We start from the raw sequence: 21956 nt of genomic DNA on the forward strand, positions 1-21956 counted from the left end.
CTGAAATTATATCACTGTTTTTCTCCTGGATTTCCACAAGATTTGAATGAGGCTGTTCCCACTCAGTTGAATATTTAAGAAGCACAGTGACAGATGCTTTTGCTTTTAAAAAACAGAAGTCAACAAAATGCAGCACATGGAAATGCTACTTCTGCTCACCTCAGCTACAGCATGCAAGCTTCTACTGATCATTTTAAATAGGCACCTGAGCTGACAGGTTCAAAAAGACTTGAGTTGCCTTTCTACAACTTACAAAACATCTTTTACTACCTTAATTATTAAGGGGTAAATCCAGAGAAAGGTCATATCCTTACACGACAATTTTCCATTTCTACTTTAAAAGAGAACAAACATAATGTGCCATGCAGATTCATAGAAATTTAGACCTGGAAAGGGGCTAGTTTCATCTAATTCATTTAAGGAAAGAACAAGTTCATGTGACAGATTAATAAACCTGAACAGTTTCCTGTAAATAAGCCATACTGAATTAGAGGAATCAAAATGTGACCTATTTGCTCACGTAAATATTTCCATTTAACATATGCTTTATTTTCATATTGCTAAGATGGAAATATAGACTATTTTTGAGTAGATGCAAATGGTCATGTCAAAGTGATCTCTGTAAATTTGCAGGCTTGCAAGATAGAGCAGCTTTAATGGCTAACAAGTATTCTTCTCCCAACAACCAAGGCAACCGTTCTTCATCTAAAGGATTTGGTATTAGCTTTGTGATTAAATGTACATAAAATGCAATTACCTGTTACACGATAAGGTTGAACCTACTCAAACACAGGATGTTTTCAACCTATTCTTATTTACATGGATACCTGTAGTTACACAGGGGCCCCTTCCACATATACTCCTATAGAAGAAACGATCTCTGAACGAATTTTAAAAAACCACCACGCTCCCTCACTGAAGACATCCCTTCTAAGAGTTCTTAAAAGTGATTTTCCCATCTGGTGGGGGGCACCTCCCCTCTCAAGTCAAGTCATGGGAGCTCCTCTATATAAAGATATATATATATATGAAGTGATTTTCCAACTGCTAACCATATATACTACACCAGAAGGAGATTCTTCAATAATTGCTCTAATTCCCTATCAAATGGCCAGGCCCTAAAGAACTTTCTAATAGAATAGACAAAAGGTGAAGGGAAAATAAGCACAGGATAGAGGAGCTAAAGGAACTAAAGAAGACGTAAAACTAAAGAAGGAGGTGGCCGTTTATCAAAGTAACAGCCCATAAGTCCTCTCAGCTTTGATGCAGAGCACCCATTACATTTCGTAGCATGTAGAGAAAAAAGAAATCCCTAAACTATCACAGGATACACACGGCTGCCATCAATGAGGGCTGACGTCAAAGGCAAAGTGAGCTCTTGCAGTTGGGGAGAAACAACTGCTACAGGTGGCAGGTTGACTCTTCTGGCTGTAACAGAAAAAAAAGGACAGTGACTGAGCCCATGTTGTGTATGCATATGTCATTACCCACATGAAATCATCTACTTTAAAAAATTGATTATAAATGTCCAGTCAAGAAGGTGTTTATCCTATAGGCCTCAACTATGGAGAGCACTTTTTAAAGTCTGGAGTCTCTCTATGAATTTCAGGAGCTTGTCTGTACATTTACACTTTTGTATGTAAGCCCAGGCTCAGTGAAGATGTACAATAATAACAAAGGGGCTCGTCACAGAATGTGAGCAGTAATTACAGAGCAGGAGCAAGGGATTACAGTTCCAGCTCCTCGGATTGAGTGGATCTTATATCTCTGACTGAAGGCAACTCCCCCGCTCAACCATGCTTCAGCTGTGATAATAACCAGGCAGAATGTGCAAAAGATAGAGCTGTGAGACCCTCAGGGTGGGCTGAAGTGGGTGCAAGGGAGGTTCACCTTGATTGGGTAGGTTGTGCCCTCAGCACAGGTGAGGGGTGGTGGAGGCTGAAAGCCAGCCCATGTTCTACTTACCAAGCCAGGGCTGTGCCCACCCAGCCCAAGAACCACGTGTTTCTAATTCACATGAATGCACTGACCGATGGGCACACATTTTCCCCTGACTTCTTGGTTGCTCAGTTGAATGTATTTAACATGCCCCTGCTATGAAGGTGAAGCTGAATCATGGAGAGTGCAGGCAGAAGTTAGAGGGGATGGCGTAAATGTCAGATAGAGAGGGCTAAGGTAGATTTGCCACCATTCAAGGGCAGCCAGCAAGAACCTTGTCAAGCAAGTACAAAGTGTTATGCGAAAGGTAGAAAAAAAACCAAACATATAATCTTGGCGTGTTTTCTCTACAATGGAGCCTAATACAAAATAGGTTTTCTCTCTAGGTAGATAGGTAGATAGATATATAGTCATCCAGGCACCAAAAATTGAGATAAATATGTACAATAGGAGGCCATTCTCTTACACAGGCTTACCAGGCTTAACAGTGACATTGACAAATCCTTCTCCAAAGGCATTTTCACTAGAAACAGCGACTTTGAAGACATAAAGTCCGACGGACAACTGTAACATAAACAAAAGTTATGCAGTTCAACATGCAAGACGTGATGGGTCCACTACCTCAAAAAAGCTAAAATGTCCCAGAAGCCACACTCCTAAAGTCAGCATAGAGAAGGGGCTCAGGAAAGAGTCTCATCTGGATCTGTCAAGAGGCTGCCACATGTTTGAAGCCTGAATTCTGGAACACTAAGGATCACCTAGACAGGCCTTTAGCTTCGCTACAGAGGGCTTCACAGAGGCCTGGGTGAGATGGACCAACAGAGGGCAGCAGTTCTCAGATGTGTGTATGGAACCATGCAATTTTACCACCTAGCTCTGGTGCATTGGTTGCCAGTGGTCTGGATGCCACACTTTGAGAAACAGAGCTCCATGACATGAGGGTGATGCAAGTCTGTGTTGTACCATTAGCTGTATGGTCCCAGGAGAGGAAGTCAACACAATCATCTGGTAGGAAACTAGACCTCTAGTCGCTAAGTCAGTTTATATATCCTCCTAGGCCAGAAAGGGGGCATGTTTCTTGTGGGTGCTTGTATCATAGGGCAATATGTGATACGGCAATTTGTGACCTGGAATGGAATTATTGGCAGCTCTAGAGATGTGCCAGATTGAGAACCAGAGATAAGTAGAATGTCCTTAACACTGCAAGGAGAGCAAGAGTTAGAACAGGTTTTTAACCTCTCTGCAATGCTTGTGGGACAACCAGGCTCTTTTCCCCAAACTGAGATATACCAAGTAACCCAAATAAAGAAAAGCCATCCAAAGCCGCTTAACCATCTGCCTGCCTACTTGCATGGCTGAAACTTTATTTGTTCATATGCTTCTTTTGATCTTACCATGAGAAAGATGTTTGCAGCTGGGCATGGTGGCTCACGCCTGTAATCCCAACACTTTGGGAGGCCATGGAGGGCACATCACTTGAGGTCAGGAATTCAAAACCAGCCTGGCCAACATGGCGAAAACCCACCTCTACTAAAAATACAAAAAAATTAACTGGGCATGGTGACGTGCACCTGTAATCCCAGCTACTTGGGAGGCTGAGGCAGGAGAATCACTTGAACCCAGGAGGCAGAGGTTGCAGTGAGCTGTAATTGCGCTACTGCACTCTAGCCTAGGCAACAGAGCAAGACTCTGTCTCCAAAAAAAAAAGAAAGACATTTGGGTTCAGTAGCTAAGAAGGTATTAACTGAGCTCTATGCCGTTATGCTGTGCTGTTAGACACAAGCAGTCTCCAGTTACTTACTTGAGAGAGGTTAAGAGTTTGCTTGTGTCCTTGTTTTATTTCACCTTGGTAGTCTATAGGGTGGCTTATTAAACTCCATTCATAGTTGTAGGTTGTTTCTGAGAGCAAAAAATAAATATGAGTAGTTATAAATTCTGAGAGGACACTAGATAACCTGGGCAGAGGGAAGATGACAGCCTTTAAACCACCAGTGCAGATTACCTTAGCTATACTCAACTCAGCTTTCTTTTTTTTAACTTACATATTTTTTTTGTTTATTTGTTTTTATTCCCTCACTCTTGCTATCATCTTATGAACTTGACTTTCAACTATCAGCCAAGTAAAGAATAACATGTATCTTCTTAATGTAACATTTCTTTTTTTGTTATAAAAACATACATCTTACAGGAAATGTTTAAAATGTATAAAGTTAACAAAAATAAAACCTCCCTGATTTAACCATTAGTATTTGATGAGTTTTTTCCTAGGGGGCCACATCTGACTATCCATGTCAGTTTTAACATAGTATAATCCATTGCGCTTTTCTCTTTTTAACAAAAGGCAAGGAGATTTCAATTCATTTGATCTGTTGTAGGGGTTTATTTAATGACACAAAAACAGAGTATAAACATGTCTATGTTAAGATGAAACTGTCTCCCAGCTTCAGATATTAGTAGTTAAAATATAAGGTACCTCATCTCAAAGGATTAAAATGCAAATGTCAAGTATTATCATCTCTGTGTACAAAATTTTGACCAATATGTGGTGGAGAAAAAAATGAATTAAGGAACTAACCTGAATGAGAAATAGTCAAACACCTTAAGAATGAGTCTACCTTAAAAACAATGCATTTGACAGGCCACAGGTCCCAGGTCAAATGCTCATTGAATGGTAGAGCACTGGACAAGTAGAAGAAAGAGCATTTTGAATAAATTTTTTTGAGCAGCTGGTGTGAGGCATCCTGAGAACCTGAGAGCCGTGACTGTCAACGCCACAGTATCTGCAAACAAACCTATGGGTGCATGCCACTTCCCTCTCATCCCGGTGGAATCCTCCCAGGTTCTATGGGTTATCACAGGTCAGGAACTGGTACATGGCAACCTCTCCTGATCTGCTTTGCATCATCAGAAATTTATGACTTTCCATCCTGACCAATTAAACGATATATACTGTATTTAATTTCCTAGATTCTTACTCCATTTGAAACTATTTCAACAAATGTCGATGCTTAAGGATAATCAAAGTCTTGGCTTCCACCTTTGTGACGTCGTGCAATGCTGTGAAAAAGAATCGGCGTTGTAAATAGCCTGTAAGGACCTGCTGAAGAAAAACACCCCACTTCCTAGTGGTCAGGGAGGAAGGTTAAACTCTCACCTGCAGGTGGCGCTGGCGCAACAAAGGCCTTCAGTTCAACTTCATTGTCGGGTAAAGTTATAATTAGGTTATCTCCAGCCGATACCGTAAGTTCTTTCACTAAAAGTCAATTAGAAATAATACATGCAATTATATAATATAATATGTTACATTACTGCTCTACACTAGATCTGTTTTTGGTATCCATAAATTAAAATAACATGTTTTTGTAATAGTTCTTCATAAGATTTTAGCTAAGGCACGTTTTTGCTCTGGCTAGAAATTGAACTGTACACTATATTATAGTACAGGGTTTTAAACCACAAGTATGAGTTGGCACTGTGACAAAAATAATGATTCAAATTGACTGAGCAATGTATTGAGTGACAAGAGTTGCGTGAAACCTGTTTCACGCAACTGTGGATTGGGTCCATTTTCTCCCTTGCTACCAGCTTTTCTTGACGCCCTGGTGTGAGCTATTTTTAGTTATAAAAAGATTGACTGTAATGCTAAGTGTTTCTGTCTCATTAGTCACACTCCACTCAGTTCTGATAGTAGCCTCATGAATTACTGCTAATGGCCTTGTACTTGGAAACTTTCCAAGACAAAATCCAGTCACCCTCAATATAAAAAGCCTATTTTAACTTAAGCAGCAGGAACATTAACTCTTATCAAAGTGCTTAGCCACCAAGGAAGCATTCAGAACAATACTTGTTTACTTTCTCTATAACCAGATTACATTGATATATTCATAAATTCTATCGGTTTGACTCCATTGGACATTAGTTTCACTTGTAAAATATATTGTGATATGTCCAGATACTACACAGAGAAAAGCAAAGATTAAAAAAAAAAAAAAAAAAAAAAAAAAAAAAGCTGAGTGCTCTCCAGAGGGATCAGCTGCAAGGAGATGTCAGACGGTCGTTCACTTAATCCACTCCCCTCCTCTCACTCCTCAGTCCCTCGAGTGCCTCCTAGATCAGCTGCAGAGGCTCTCAGTGGCTTTGCTGGCTCCTCTCTTGTCATTTTCACTAACTCTTTATCCTGAAAGTCACCAGCTGTAGACCTAGAAGGCACATTGACCCAAACCTATCATGTTATAGATGGGGAAATTAAATCCTAGAAAAGCAAAGTTGTCCAAGGCTGTATGGTAATTAGCAATAGGTCCACCAATATTTAATTAATTTAAATGTATTTATTTCAACAAACACTTATATACCAGATTAAACTGTGCCAGGCATTGCCCCAAGGGCTTTAAAATGGTCAATTCATTTAATCCTCATTACAACTGTATGCAGTAGGTTCTATTAAAACCCAAAGATCCTGGGCCAAACTCCCAAGCCAGTTTCTTTTTCCATATACTACGCAGCTTCTCTTCCACTATTATCTTTCTCTCTATGGAAGCTCAGGATCAAAGTAAATACAAAAGTAAGAGAGAGTAATCTCCAAAATACATCGCCCACAGAAAAGCTCAGGAAACATGATGCTTAGGTCTTGCATATTCTAATAACTTCCTTATTGGAAAATCTAATGGAAGCTTTGCAATCCTCACCACAGCCTCTGCAACACGTGGAGCTTTGATAGGTGTTCCCTTTTGGAACTACAGGAGACCAGAACGTGCCACCCCAAAATATGATTTGTCAAAGGGAAATAAATTCAGGACCCCCAAATCACTAAGCCAAAGGGAAAACTCAAGCTGGGAACTGTGTCAGGCAAACCTGCATCTCATTTTATTCCTAAACAAGATACCTAAAAAGATAAAAAAAAAAAAAAAAAAAAAAAAAAAAAAAGCTATATGCCTCCCTTATAATTTGCCCACAAGAAATTCCTTGTGGGCCTCAAGATCTTTGCCCTAAAACAGTTTTGTTGATTTTCATCCTGGCAATGTAAATCAATAGCTTATCTTCACAGGTGCAGGGGATGGGGGAAAGGACAGAGCTCAGTCATCCCTCTGCTCACCTGAGACAAATGCATATCTAATTGCTTCCTCTGCCCTATTGTTTACGGAAAAATACAGATTCACTGAGCCAGACAAGGCATAAGTGACTATTCCTTTACCTCCTCTCACAAGTAAATTGTGTATTCAGTGAAAGACTGATCAAAGACTCAAAAGAATGCAATATTTGTCTCTTATCTACCTATGACCTGAAAGATCCCCTTCCAGTTGTCATGCCTTTCTGGACCCAACCAATGTACATCTCACACATACTGATTGATGTCTTATCTCTCCCTAAAATGTATAAAACCAAGGTGACCAGGCACAGTGGCTCACACCTACAATCCCAGTACTTTGGGAGGCCGAGGCAGGTGGATCACTTGAAGTCAGAAGTTTGAGACCAGGCTGGCCAACACAGAGAAACCCTGTCTCTACTAAAAATATAAAAATCAGCCGGGCATGGTGGTGGGTGCCTGTAATCCCAGCTACTCAGGAAGCTGAGGCAGGAGAATCGCTTGAACCTCGGAGGCAGAGGTTGCAGTGAACCAAGGTCACGCCACTGCACTCCAGCCTGACCACAAAGCAAGACTCTGTCTCAAAACAAACAAAAAAACCACCTTGGGTACATGTCATCAGGACCTCCTGAGGCTGTGTCACTGGTGAGTCCTTAACCTTGGCAAAATAAACTTTCTAAATTGATTGAGACCTCTCTCAGATACTTTTGGTTCACAGACTGTAGGAAACTAGAATATGCCATTACAACTATAACTCTTTTATATAAGGATTATTTTGAGCTGTGTTTTTTTTTTAAAGAAACAGCAGACCAAGAGGAGCTCTGAAAACAGAGTAGAAGTTACTCCTTTGTAAGGGGAATTTATATCTATAAAGGAAATCTCCATTTGTAAGGGTGTCTCTCCTTCTAGACCAGTAAGAGAAGGGTGACTACATTCCAAGAGATCCACATCCATAGAGAAGGTCCTGACAAATCTGCATAATAAACCTCACTCTTGCTTACTTTGCTTATTCTGGGCACCTTTGGCCACTTGCCTTCCCCCACAATCTTCTTTCCTTGTTTTTGTTCAAGATGCTATATAAGCCAGAGTTCCAGGCTTATATAATATAATAAACCTCTTTGAGATTTCCCTGGGTATCTCCCACGTATAGGTAAGATATACATGTTATAAACTTGTTTTTTTTTTCTCTTGTTAATCTATCTTTTGTTACAGGGGCACTAGCCTAGAACTTAGAAGGGTAGATGGAAAATTATTGTGTCCTCCTCGATAGAACTCTCTCCCTCTAGCTTTCCTCTTTATCTCCCACCTCTCTGGCACAACGACCCGATCAGTTTTGTAGGCTCCTTCTGCACTTCCAGCTCCTTATACAATGATGTCCCCAAAGTTCCAGTCCTCAGGCCTCTCCTCAGCTCACCCCCCCCTCCCTGGATGATCTCCTATGTCCCCCATGTCTCCAACTATCACCTCCACACTGATGACTCGTAATCCTTTATCTTCAGCCCAACTGCTCATCTAATTTTAGTTCTGTATTTTCATATGTCTTAGCATCGTCTTTCTTCACATCCTTACATTCAATCACTTATCAAATCTTTGTGAATCTGCTCCCTTCCTGTCTCCTAAATCTGGTTCCTTCCCTCCATGTCTGCAACCATTCACCATAGCCTTTTCATGGATCTTGCTGCCTCTAATCAACTTCACACTATTTTCTTTTTTTTGTTTGAGACGGAGTCTCGCTCTGTCTCCCAGGCTGGAGTGCGATGGTGCAGTCTCGGCTCACTGCAAGCTCCGCCTCCCAGGTTCACGCCATTCTCCTGCCTCAGCCTCTCGAGTAGCTGGGACTACAGGTGCCTGCCACCACGTCTGGCTAATTTTTTGTGTTTTTAGTAGAGATGGGGTTTCACTGTGTTAGCCAGGATGGTCTCGATTTCCTGACCTCATGATCCACCCACCTCGGCCTCCCAAAGTGCTGGGATTACAGGAGTAAGCCACCGCACCTGGTCCCTTTTTATTCATTTTTTACTTTTTTCAAGACAGTCTTGCTCTGTTGCCCAGGCTGGAGTGCAGTGGAGCGATCTCAGCTAACTGCAACCTCTGCCTCCGGGTTCAAGCAATTCTCCTGCCTCAACCTCCCAAGTAGCTGGGATTACAGGTGTGTGCCACTACGCTCAGTGAATTTTTTTGTATTTTTAGTGGAGATGGGGTTTCACCATGTTGGCCAGGCTGGTCTTGAACTCCTGACCTCATGATCTGCTTGCCTGGGCTTCCCAAAGGGCTGGGATTACAGGCGGGAGCCACTGGGCTCATCCCACACTATTTCTTAATACAAATCTGATCATTTTGCTTTCCTGCTTAAAACCATTCAGGGATTCTCTATACTCATCCAGTAAAGTGCAGAATCTTTAGCACAAAATACATGATCTTTCCAGTTCTTGTCCTGCTTACCACTCCGGTTCCAGCCATACTGAATCCCTTACAGTTCTTCTGCAATGTCCCATGAGCTCTTGTACTTCTGTTTTCTTGCACAGGCAATGAGTGAGAGATGATGGATGGGAAGCACTGAGCATATTGCCTGGCACTCTGTAAGTGCTCGGTAAATACAATGATCACTATTGTTATGACACATGTTTCTCCCTCCACTTGAACAACAGACCAATGCCATTTTTGCTGGCTGACTCTATCCTAGCATCGTCTCCTCTGGAAAGGCATCCCCGGACCCTCCTAGTGGATCAGGGTGCCCCTCTGCTCCCACAGCAGCTTCTCAAATCACTTACCATATTGTATCAGAACCACCTCTTTACCTGTCAGTCTCCTCTCCTGGACTATGGAGTCCCTGAGGGAAAAGAGAATGTCCTATTCATCTTTTTATTCCCAGTATGCAGCACCGTTTCTGACACATGATAGATGCTCAAAAATGTGCCTGGAGGAAATGAGTAAACTTTAAAAGTTGTCACTACCAAATTCTACAGCCTGTCTTCAGTACATTTCTTGAAATTGTATTTTTTTAAAAGTTACCTGTCCTGGGAGCACTGGTAGGAGATATGGGTAGCTCAGATGGGGTGGACCCAGAGGGGGCTGTGCTAGTGGGAGGTGTTGGGATGCTGTGCTCTGTACTCCCCGGGGTGACTGTGAGCACTGGGCTTTTCTCCACGGTGGCTGAGCTGAGCTCCAGGCTTGCTGGAGGAAGACTATGGGAAGGCATTAGAACCTATGAGATCAATTACAAGGATAAATTGTTATAAAAAAAAAACAGTTCAACTCTTTAAGCAACTCAATGTTACCAACCTTTTTCATAAATTAGCTTTGGTAATGTTTGAAAAACCATGAATAATATTGCAAAACTCAGGAACTCTAGACCATCTCTCTCAAGTAATCTCTTTGCTGTCTATTAGAAATATAAGGCAACTGTGGGTTGGACAATTAATATAGGTGAACTCACACAAACACTCAAAGAATGAAAAAGTAATTGTAGTAGCCCCTAAACTGATCAGTTCAATGGACCGAATGTTTCTGCCCCACACCTCCTTCCACCCTCCAAAATTCATTTGTTGAAATCCTAACCCTCAATGTAATAGTATTTGGAGGCAGGACCTTTGGGAAGTAATTAGATTATGAGGGTAACGCCTTTATAAATGGGACTGGTGTCCTTATAAGTAGAGGAGAAAGAGCTAGCTAGTTCTCTTTCCTCCTTGTAAGGACACAGCAAAAAGATGACTACTACCTATAAATCAAGAAACCCTCACCAAGAACCCAACCCTGCTGGCATCCTGATCTCAGACCTCCAAACTTCAGTTCTGTGAGATATAAATGTCTGTTGTTTAAGCCACCCAGTTCATGGCTGATATGGCTAGGCTTTGTGCCCCCACCCAAATCTCATCTTGAATTATAATCCCCACGTGTCAAGGGAGAGACCAAATGGAGGTAACTGGATCATGGGGACGGTTTCCCCCCATGCTGTTCTCATGATAGTGAGTGAGTTCTCACGAGATCTGGTGGTTTTATAAGCATCTGGCATTTCCCCTGCTTGCTCTCTCACCTGCTGCCATGACTGTAAATTCCCTGAGGCCTCCCCAGCCATGTGGAACTGTGAGTTAATTAAACCTCTTTCCTTTATAAATTAACCAGTCTTGGGTATGTCTTTATAGCAGTGTAAGAATGGACTACTACAATGGTGTTTTGTTACAGCAGCACAAGCTAAGACAATCACTAAAGCAACAATTGAAGACAATCAAATAATTCAATAGTAAATAGGCTTCTAGAGTAAGTCATCTTTATTCATTTTATCCATTATGTTTAACTGATAAAGTTACAGAGTTAGCCAAATTAAAGTTCTTAAACTAAACAGTGTGTGCTGGAGGGAAAAGTCTCATAATATGATAATAAAATATCTTCTGAGACTTTTAGTCAGTAACTGTGTGGGGCCAGGTAAGTAAAACTCTTAGACTAAGAATATAGAAGGCCCACAGGGGCCATGTGCAGTGAGAAACTCACAGAAAAAAAAGCTATAATTCAAATGTAAATCAGAGAAGGGGCCAGTGGTGCTAATTGAAGAGACAACTACTCTTTTCTACAGTTGAGAAAAGTCCATAAAGATATTGCATACATTTTGTGCTTGGAGGTATGATCACTTATATCACTACTAATAGTAACTGAGCCCCTGCTGGGTTCCAGATATTTACTAGGCAACTGGTGAAACCTTCTGCAACTAAATTTCCAGAACCAAATCAAAAAAAAAAAAAAGACGAAATAATGAAATTAAGCTGTATTGATCAAACTAAGAGAAACCAATTGACCAACATTTTAAAAATCAGGTAGTGGGTTTACTAAATAATTTTAAGATGTTTGATTTAATTGAATTGTCAGGCATCTGGGTTTGTGAAGTGAGTGCTATGGATTAAGCTGTTCATTGAATCTGTGCTAAGAATAGCATGAAATTCAGAATTACTGCAAACCAGGGCTGCGGAATAGGTGTCCATAACATTTTATACTGGGCCTCTGCAAATCCCATAGGATGAATTGAATTTTTTTTTAATCAAGTCCTGAAAAATTATTGCCAAGTTGAAATCAAGAATGAAGGTAGACAGCGGTCAGGGAAATTAAGGCACCTTGGGCCAAGGTTTCACTAAGCCAGAAATGGCTGAAGGGGAAGAAAACTCTTATCCTGCTCTTCTCTAAAACATTCACTTTTCCACCATGCTGCCTCTCCAGGCTGGAATCACATGCCAATTCTTCCCTTCACTATTCAGTAATCCACCCACAACCTCCACCACAGAACTCCTCACTAAGTCATCAGGACACAAGGTCCTCTCTGACAAACCCCTCCAAAGAAAGATCAATCCTCTATGGAAGCCACTGAGCACCAGCGTCACCCATTTCGACCTTCAAGTTAACCTGGGCCTCGTCAGCAGAAGTTTCAAATGGCTCTTGTTTCTATGTTCTCTACTCATTTACTTTAAAACAACTTGTTTTAGGTGATTTCTCTGGTCTCGTCCACAGGAAAACACAGTAGCAAAAAATGTCCTTTATCCTCTACAAGTTTGATCTTGATTTATTTTTCCTAGATACCCTATTCAATGGCACTATTTTATGCATAGTACTGTTATGAACATTCATGTACAAGTTTCTATATGGACATGTTTTCTTTCTCTCGTGTAAATACCCAGAAGTGGAATTCCTGGGTCATATGGTAACTCTACATTTAACATTTTGAGGAAATGCAAGACTGTCTTCCAAAGCAGCTACACTGGGGCCAGGCATAATTGCTCACACCTATAATCCCAGCATTTTAGGAGGACAAAGCGGGGAGGATTCTTTAAGCCCAGGAGACTGAGACCAGGCTGGGCAACAGAGTGGACTCTATCTCTACAAAAATAAAAATGAAAAAATTAGCTGGGCACTGTGGTCCCAGCTACTCAGGAGGCTGAGGTGAGAGAATCACTGGAGGCCAGGAGTTTAAGGTTGCAGTAAGCCATGCTGCACCGCGGCATTTTGACCTGGGTGCGGAAGAAGACCCTGTCTCTTAAAAAACAAAAATCAAAAACAAACCAAAGTGGCTGCAACATCTCACATTCCCACCAGCAGTGTATGAGAGTTCCAATTTCTCTGCATCCTTACTAACACTTATTATGTATTTTTAGTTTTTACTCTAGCCATCTAGTAGATGTGAAGTGGTATCTCATTGCAGTTTTGACTTGCACTTCCCTAAAGATTAATGGTGCTGAGCATCTTTTCATGTGTTTCTTGGCTATTCTTCTATGATCTTTGGAGAAATTCTATTCAGATCCTTTGCCCATGTTTGAGTTGGGTTATTTGTCTTTTTATTATTAAGTTATAAGAGTTATTTATATATTCAGTATACAATATTTATGGTATATTGATCCCATTTTATGGTATATTTATTCCATCAAGAAAGCTTTACTTTTTTGATGTTGTCATCTTAAATACCAAAGTTTCTACTTTCGATTAATTCAAATTTACCATTTTTCTATTTTATTGCTATGCTTTTGATGTACTAAGAAAGAATTGCCTAGCCCAAGTTTACAAAGATTTATGCTGAGTTTTCTTCCATGTCTTTTATAGTTTTAACTCATATATTGAGATTGTTGGTCCATTTTGAGTTAATTTTTTAAAAATAAGGTATGAGATAGGGGTCTAAATTCATTCTTTTGCATGTAAATATCCAGTTGTCCTAACACCATTTGTTGAAAATACTATTCTTTCCCCATTGAATTTTCTAGATACCTTTACCAAATACAATTGAACTATTTTACATAATTTTTTGGTGAGAGAAAAGATCTTAGTTTCTGTCATCAATTCCAAACTTTGCACTGCATCAGAATGAAATAATGTTTCTTTTCCTTCTTTTTGTTTTAAGAGATGGGGTCTCACCGTGTTGCCCAGGCTGGTCTCTCACCCGTAGGCTCAAGAAATTTTCCTACCTCTACCTCCCAAGTAGCTGGGATTACAGTTGTGCATCAGAGTATTGGACTTGAGTAAATGATTTCTTATTATGCTATGCATTAATTTTTATGAACACTTATTCAGAGATTGTCTACAAATCTAATGTACTTTAGAGGAAAATTTGTATTTCAATGGAAAGCAGCATGTTATCGGTGGGGCAAGGTGGCTCACATATGTAATCCTAGCATTTTGGGAGGCCAAGGCAGGCAGATCACTTGAGCTCAGGAGTTTGAGACCAACCTGGGCAACACGGTGAAATCCCATCTATACCAAAAACATAAAAATTAGCTGGGTGTGGCAGCACATGCCTGTAGTCCCAGCTACCTTGTGGGGCTGAGTTGGGAGGACTGCCTGAGCCCAGGAGGTCGAGGCTGCAGTGAGCTGAGATCACGCTGCTCCACTCCAGCCTGGGTGACAAAGTGAGACCCTGTCTCAAAAAATTAAAATAAGATAAAAATAAATAAAAAAAATTATCTACTGGATACCTCTCCAGGTTATCTGACTCTAGTCGTTCTTGTATTTGAGCTATTTTTACAACTCTGTAAGTTATAGGTCATAAAAATGATAAAAATGGAAAATAATTCTTGTCTATAGACATGTAAATTCTCCTGTCTGCTAGAGTTTCAACTGAATTCCCTCCTTTCCTCACTGGAAACCCAGTTTTGCCTCTGTTTGCACACTCATTTCAATATATTTTTTAACCTATGAATGTGCCTGTTCTTCAGGTTTTCTTGTAGGATTATTATAATCTAGTTCCTTCAGTGATTAATGAGTAGAATAAAATCTCTAACACATGTTCATTCTATATCTAAACAATTCACAATTTCACCTATTTGAATAATTATCTTTTTTTTTTTTTTTTTTTTGAGACGGAGTCTCGCCCTGTCGCCCAGGCTGGAGTGCAGTGGTGCGATCTCGGCTCATTGCAAGCTGCACCTCCCGGGTTCACCCCATTCTCCTGCCTCAGCCTCCAGAGTAGCTGGGACTACAGGCACCTGCCGCCACGCCTGGCTAATTTTTTGTATTTTTTAGTAGAGATGGGGTTTCACCATGTTAGCCAGGATGGTCTCAATCTCCTGACCTCGTGATCCACCCGCTTCAGCCTCCCAAAGTGCTGGGATTACAGGCATGAGCCACCACGCCCGGCCCTGAATAATTATCTTTTAACAAAACCAACCTCAAAGAACTAATGAACCAAAAGATTTTTGATAGAGCTTGATTTCAGAGAGTTCCATCTGTATAAACCAGGAAGTAAATGACTTGGCAACATGAGAGTAAATTATTTTAATATTTACTGATATGAATAAAGAACATGGTTAATCTCTAATACTTTCAGATTATTTTTAATTGAAAGTTTTTTCAGGCCAGGTGCAGTGGCTCACGCCTGTAATCCCAGCACTTTGGGAGGCCAAGGCGGGTGGATCATGAGGTCAGGAATTCAAAACCAGCCTGACCAATATGGTGAAACCCCATCTCTGCTAAAAATACAAAAATTAGCCAGGCGTGGTGGCAGGTGTCTGTAATCTCAGCTACTCAGGAGGCTGAGGCAGGAGAATCACGTGAACCTGGGCAGCAGAGGTTGCAGTAAGCCGAGACCACGCCACTGCACTCCAGCCTGGGTGACAGAGTGAGACTCTGTCTCAAAAAAAAAAAAGAAAGTTTTTTCATTTTAATCCAATTATAAGTACGGAAAAATATAGACACTTCAAAATTCAGAAAAATATAAGCAGAAAAAAACCTTCTGATTAAATCTTGGCTGGGCATGGTGGCTCACGCCTGTAATCCCAACACTTTGGGAGGCCGAGGTGGGCGTATCATTTGAGGTCAGGAGTTCGAGGCCAGCCTGACCAACATAGTGAAAACCCATCTCTACTAAAAAATACAAAAATTAGCCGGGCATGGTGGTGCACACCTGTAGTCCCAGCTACTTGGAAGGCTGAGGCAGGAGAATCGCTTGAACCCAGGAGGCAGAGGTTGCAGTGAGCCGAGATCATGCCACTGTACTCCAGTCTGGGCGACAGAGCAAGACTCTGTCTCAAAAAAAAAAAAAAAAAAACCACTTAAAAATGACTTCTGGACCTTTTTAAACAATTTTTCATGGTTGAGATTATAATGTATAGTCAATTCAATCCGGCATTCCTCACTTATTCTAACATAAGTACTGGAATCTAAAAAAGGAAAACTTTTCCTTTAAAAAATTCTTAAAGTACTCCCAGCTTTTTTTTTTTTTTTTTTTTTTTTTTACCTTATTTCCACCTATACTCAGCTTCCTCTGATCAACATGCTCACCACATTCTCAAGTCCTGACCAGTTTCCAAACAAGCAGCCTCTGAGCTCTCCAACTACCCTCTCCTCACCACACAGTTCTCATTGTGTGTCTCCCTGACCTCCTGCCATTAACACTTAGGCTTTCCGTCTGCTTTTGAAATCACTCCACTGCAGTGACCCTCATTCTTTTCTCACCTGAGCTTTTTCATGGAACGTTTTATGACGCTTAAGTTCTCTCCTTCATATCTCTCTCATCCTATCCAATTGTTCATGATGCCATGTTGAGTTTCTAGCAGCCAAAGCACCTGTTGGGTCTTGAAGAAAGCTACTAGGGTTTTCAAAGCCCCTGGGTGTATGTGCTGGCCCCAGGAACTTCTATACCATCTCCTTTTGCCTTAAATATCGCTAGAGTCTCTGGGCATGGTAGCTCACGCCTGTAATCCCAGCACTTTGGGAGGCCGAGGCGGGTGGATCACGAGGTCAGGAGATCTAGACCATCCTGGCTAATATGGTAAAACCCTGTCTCTACTAAAAATACAAAAACATTAGCCGGGCGTGGTGGTGGGCACCTGTAGTCCCAGCTACTCGGGAGGCTGAGGCAGGAGAATGGCATGAACCCGGGAGGTGGAGCTTGCGGTGAGCTGAGATCAGGCCACTTGCACTCCAGCCTGGGCGACAGAGCGAGACTCCGTCTCAAAAAGAAAAAAAAAAAATCGCTAGAGGCATTTCTAAGGAGAAGTGCTAAGTCATCATGAGCTGGCTGACTCGTGAAGGCAGAACTATTTGTTCTTTTTAACAGCCTGGCCATGGAGGCATAGCAAAGGAATGAGATGTTCCGCTTCCTAGAAATCTCTGAGAGACAGAGACAGTGACAGAATCTTGCCACCACCTGAGACAGGTGCCCTTAGGTTGAACCTCCTTAAGCTCATACAGCCTGAATGAGTTGCCCGGCTCCTGAAACTCAGCCCCTCCTACGGTCTGCCCCACTCAGCCCATCCCACCCCCAAGCACATCCTGAACACACCCACCTCTTTTCCAGAGCTGTTGCTGGATTGTTCCTGGAGCTGAGAAGCCTTTTCTTTCTCCAACACCTCTCCTGAAGATGGAGTAGTCGGCAAGGGAAGCAACACACTTCTCTCAGGGAGTTTTGGGGCAAGGGTTGAAGCCGACTCATTCAGGTAATGGAGCTTGGGGTCCTGCTGCATCTCCGCTGGCACCGCAGGGCTGTCTCCAGCAGAGGAGTTGAAGCCCCCCTCGCTGCCCAGCAGTAGGCCCCAGTCCGTGTCATCGGCACTCCCTCTGGGCTCCTGCTTGCCACTGGGTTGCAAGAGGTCCTTCTCCAGCTCCCGGTAGTCATCTGAGTACTCTGACATCTCCTCTAGGCCCCAGTCTTTGCCTAGAAAGGGCAAGTCCTTTCTGATATCCTCAGGTGAGTCCCCCCAGATCCCCGAGGGGGCGCCCCTGTTCAGCATCATGTCCCCATAGTCCAGCAGCTGTGCAGGCCTCTGAACAGGCCTGAGCACAAAAGTGAGATAAGACCTGATGGGGCCCATCTTCTTGGGCTCACAGTTCTCTTTGTGGGGGCAGCTCACCAGGTAGCAGCGGCCCTCGAACCACCAGGCCAGGTCACAGCTGGACAGGTCACAGCAAGCAGCCGTGCAGTCTACGACAGGGAAGGTGTGAGACACCCGCATGATTCTGGTGGTTTCCAAGTTAGGCGAAATGACTGCATTGGAATATGTCCTCCCCTCGCTGCACTGCTTACAGGCACAACCTTTAAACAAAGCAGTTTCTAATGAGGGAAAGAGGCATATCACAGGGAAGCACCTCCAGCTTAAGAAACCAGGAAAAGGGAGTCTTCTCAATCCCTGGCCAGTCTGGCAAGCAAATAAACAATCAGCATTTCCCACAGAAAGATCACAGCAATCCATCAAACCATCCATCCATACATTCATCCTCCTACCTTCCCACCCACTCATTCATCTTCCATCCACTCATCCTTCCATTCATCCACCCATCTTTCCTCCTGTCTTTCCACCTTTCTACCCATCCATCTATCCATCCTTTCACCCACATACTCACCCATCTACCCTTCTACTTTTCCATCCATCCATCCATCCATCCACCCATCCATCTATCCATCCTCCCATCCATCCATCCATCTTTCTATTCTTCTACCTTTTCACTCATCCATCCATCACTCCATCCCTCCACCCATCCACCCACTCATCCATCCAGAGATTCTTACACCTATCCATGCACCCTTCCCTCCATTTGTTATTTTTTCATACAGTTTCACTCCATTTACTTAACAGAAACATTCTTCTACATTATATTTATATTATTTATAATACTTTGTTCCTCACATAAAATTCAATTATACAAGTTTACTTTACAAAATAGCATCATGTCTTTGTTTTATTGTTAATTGATTTTAAGTCTCACAGGCTATTTTAATGGTGGATAAATTGACAGGGAAGCAAACTGTCACAAGGAGGCAAGGAGACCTTTGTAAGGCAGAAGCCTCCAACTCAAAGCTTAGGGCAGTTTTCAGTGTGGCTGGAGGTGGTGGATTCCTTGGCACACCTCTGGAGTGCACCGTTCCTTTGTTCTGCAAAAAATCACCTGAATGGGGGCTGTTTAGATATACATACCTTAAAAGCAAAGATCTTAATGCTAAATAAAGAAGTTTGAGAAGGTGGGGCTCCCAACAACTAAATCATTCTTCATTTGGTCCAAGTTGCCATAATTACTTCAGAATCTATTAGAGACACTCTAGAAAGCTATTCTATCAAACTGGAGACCAGGGAACCTGTCGCCTATGTTTGTACACTCTATAAATCCTAGCCCAATCTGTGGGAATACTAGTTACTTGATGATTGTTGACAAATTAATAAAATCACTGGTTAGCCTCTATAAAGGTAAAAAAGAGAAGGCTGAGTGTGATAGTTCACACCTGTAATCCCAGCACTTTGGGAGGCCAACATGGGAGGATTACTTAAGCCCAGGAGGTTGAGGCTGTAGTGAGCCATGATGGCACCACTGCACTCCAGCCCGGGTGACAGAGCAAGACCCTATCTCAAAAAAAAAAAAAAAAAAAGCACCTAGAAGCATCTGCACTGTCTTGAATCTCCACCTGGTTCAGCCCTCCTGCCTCCACCATGTCCATCAAGGTGACCCATAAGTCCTACAAGGTGTCTACCTCTGGCCCCTGGGCCTTCAGCAGCCACTCCTACACAAGCGGGTCTGGTGCCAGCATCAGCTCCTTGAGCTTCTCTTGAGTGGGCAGCAGCAGCAGCTTCCAAGGTGGCCTGGGCACCAGTATGGGTCTGGGTGGAGGCTATGGCGGGACCAGTGGTATGAGGGCATCACAGCCATCACAGTCAACTAGAGCTTGCTGAGCCCCCTTAAGCTGGAGGTGGACCCCAACATCCAGGCCATGTGCACCCAGGAGAAGGAGCAGGTCAAGACCATCAACAACAAGTTTGTCTTCTTTATCAACAAGGTATGGTTCCTGGAGCAGCAGAACAAGGTACTGCAGACCAGCTGGAGCCTCCTGCAGCAGCAGAAGACAGTTTAGATGAATGTGGACTACATGTTCAAGAGCTACATCAACCTTTGGCAGCAGCTGGACATGCTGGGCCAGGAAAAGCTGAAGCTGGAGGCCGAGTTTGGCAACACACCAGGGCTGGTGGAGGACTTCAAGAACAAGTACAAGGACAAGATCAATAATTTTACAGAAGGCTGGGCGCAGTGGCTCACACCTGTAATCCCAACACTTTGGGAGGCCAAGGCAGGTGGATCACCTGAGGACAGGAGTTCAAGACCAGCCTGACCAACACGGTGAAACCCTGTCTGTACTAAAAATACAAAAATTAGCTGAGCATAGTGGCGGGTGCCTGTGATTCCAGCTACTCGGGAGGCTGAGGCAGGAGAATTGCTTGAACCCAGGAGGCAGAGGTTGCAGTGAGCCGAGATCATGCCATTGCACTCCAGCCTGGGTGGCAGAGTGAGACTCCATCTCAAAAAATAAATAAATAACTAATTTAAGCGACGGAGAATGAATTTGTCCTCATCAAGAAGGATGTGGATGAAGCTTACGTGAACAAGGTAAAGCTGGAGGAGTCTTGCCTGGAAGGGCTGAATAACAAGATCAACTTCCTCAGGCAGCTGTATGAAGAGGAGATCTAGGAGCTGCAGTCCCAGATCTGGGACACATCTGTGGTGCTGTCCATGGACAACAGCTGGTCCCTGGACATGGACAGCATCATTGTTGAGGTCAAGGCCCAGTACAAGGAGATTACCAACCGCAGCCAGGCCGGGGCTGAGAGCCTGCACCAGGTCAAGTATGAGGAACTGCAGGCGCTGGCTGGGAAGCACAGGGATGACCTGCATCATACAAAGACGGAGATCTCTGAGATGAATCAGAATATCAGCTGGCTCCAGATTGAGACTGAGGGCCTCAAAGGCCAGAGGGCTTCCCTAGAGGCCACCATGGTGGATGCCGAGCAGCATGGGGAGCTGGCCATTAAGGATGCCAATGCCAAGCTGTCCAAGCTGGAGGCCACCCTACAGTGGGCCATGCAGGACATGGCGTGGCAGCTGCATGAGTATTAGGAGCTGATGATCATCAAGCCAACCCTGGACATCAAGACTGTCACCCACAGGAAGGTGCTGGAGGGCGAGGAGAGCTGGCTGGAGTCTGGGATGCAGAACATGAATATCCATACGAAGACCACCAGTGGCTACTCAGTTGAGCTGAGCTCAGCCTATGGAGGCCCCACAAACCCTGGCCTCAGCTACAGCCTGGGCTCCAGCTTTGGCTCTGGTGGGTGCTCCAGCTCCTTCAGCAGCACCAACTCCTTCAGGGCCATGGTTGTGAAGAAGATCGAGATTTGTGATAGGAAGCTGGTGTCTGAGTCCTCTGATGTTCTGCCCAAGTGAATGGCCACAGCAGCCCCTCCCAGCCTACCCCCTCCTGTGACTGCCCCAGAGCCTGTGGGGGGAGGCCACGGTGCAGGGGAGCATAGGGAACAGGAGACCCACCTGAGGCTCAGCCCTCGCCCTCAGCCCACTCGCGGGGCGGGGTTCACTGCCTGGGGTATCCCTCTTGCCCATGCCTCCAGCCACAAAACAATTCAATTGGTTTTTTTCCAGAATAAACCCTCAGCTAGTTCTGCCAACTGCCAAAAAAAAAAAAAAAAAAAAAGGGAAGATGAGCAAATTGCAAATAACATTTATTGGGATGCAATAACTCGGGAATTGATATTTTGAATTAAGGGAGAACACCTCATAAGAAAAGGGCAAAAAGGAATGAAAAAGTAGAGATTTGCAAGGGAAAAAATATGGCTCTCTAAACATTAATGACATCATCTAAAACATTAATGAAGGTATTTTCTAGAGTATATTAAAGATGGAATAAGGGAACATTTTTTCTTACACGCTAAGCAGCAATGAGTTTAATAAGATGGATGGATGGAGGGGAGTAAGTGATCTACAAGTCATGACAGGGCTTTTCCAATGGCAATACTTTCTGGAGTGGCCCTCACATCATATAGAATGGTGCTGCCCAAAATTTGGGTGCTTCTGAATCATCTCCAGGTGCTGCTGAAAACCCAGGTCCCAGAGCCACAACCCTAGGAGTTCTGATTCAGTAGGTCTGGAGTGTGGCATGAGAAACTGCATTTTAACAAGGGTCTCGCTAAGGTTA

General features: G+C 43.1%; 1 protein-coding gene and 1 pseudogene across 1 annotated transcript in view; one reads left to right on the forward strand and one right to left on the reverse strand.

Moving 5' to 3' along the window:
• Positions 1-21956, reverse strand: part of KIAA0319 (KIAA0319 ortholog) — a 103079-nt gene that overhangs the window by 34291 nt on the left and 46832 nt on the right. Inside the window, exons 3-8 of the mRNA XM_012509038.2 lie at positions 17275-18020; positions 10034-10226; positions 5093-5191; positions 3740-3837; positions 2415-2502; positions 1336-1428 (exon numbers count right to left, since the gene is read on the reverse strand). Of these exons, the coding sequence (XP_012364492.2) occupies positions 1336-1428; positions 2415-2502; positions 3740-3837; positions 5093-5191; positions 10034-10226; positions 17275-18020 (1317 nt within the window). The remainder of the gene's footprint in view (positions 1-1335; positions 1429-2414; positions 2503-3739; positions 3838-5092; positions 5192-10033; positions 10227-17274; positions 18021-21956) is intronic.
• LOC100599231 lies at positions 19408-21190 on the forward strand (annotated as a pseudogene).

This window comes from Nomascus leucogenys, chromosome 8 (genome assembly GCF_006542625.1).
Source record: "Nomascus leucogenys isolate Asia chromosome 8, Asia_NLE_v1, whole genome shotgun sequence".
Classification (NCBI taxonomy): domain Eukaryota; kingdom Metazoa; phylum Chordata; class Mammalia; order Primates; family Hylobatidae; genus Nomascus; species Nomascus leucogenys.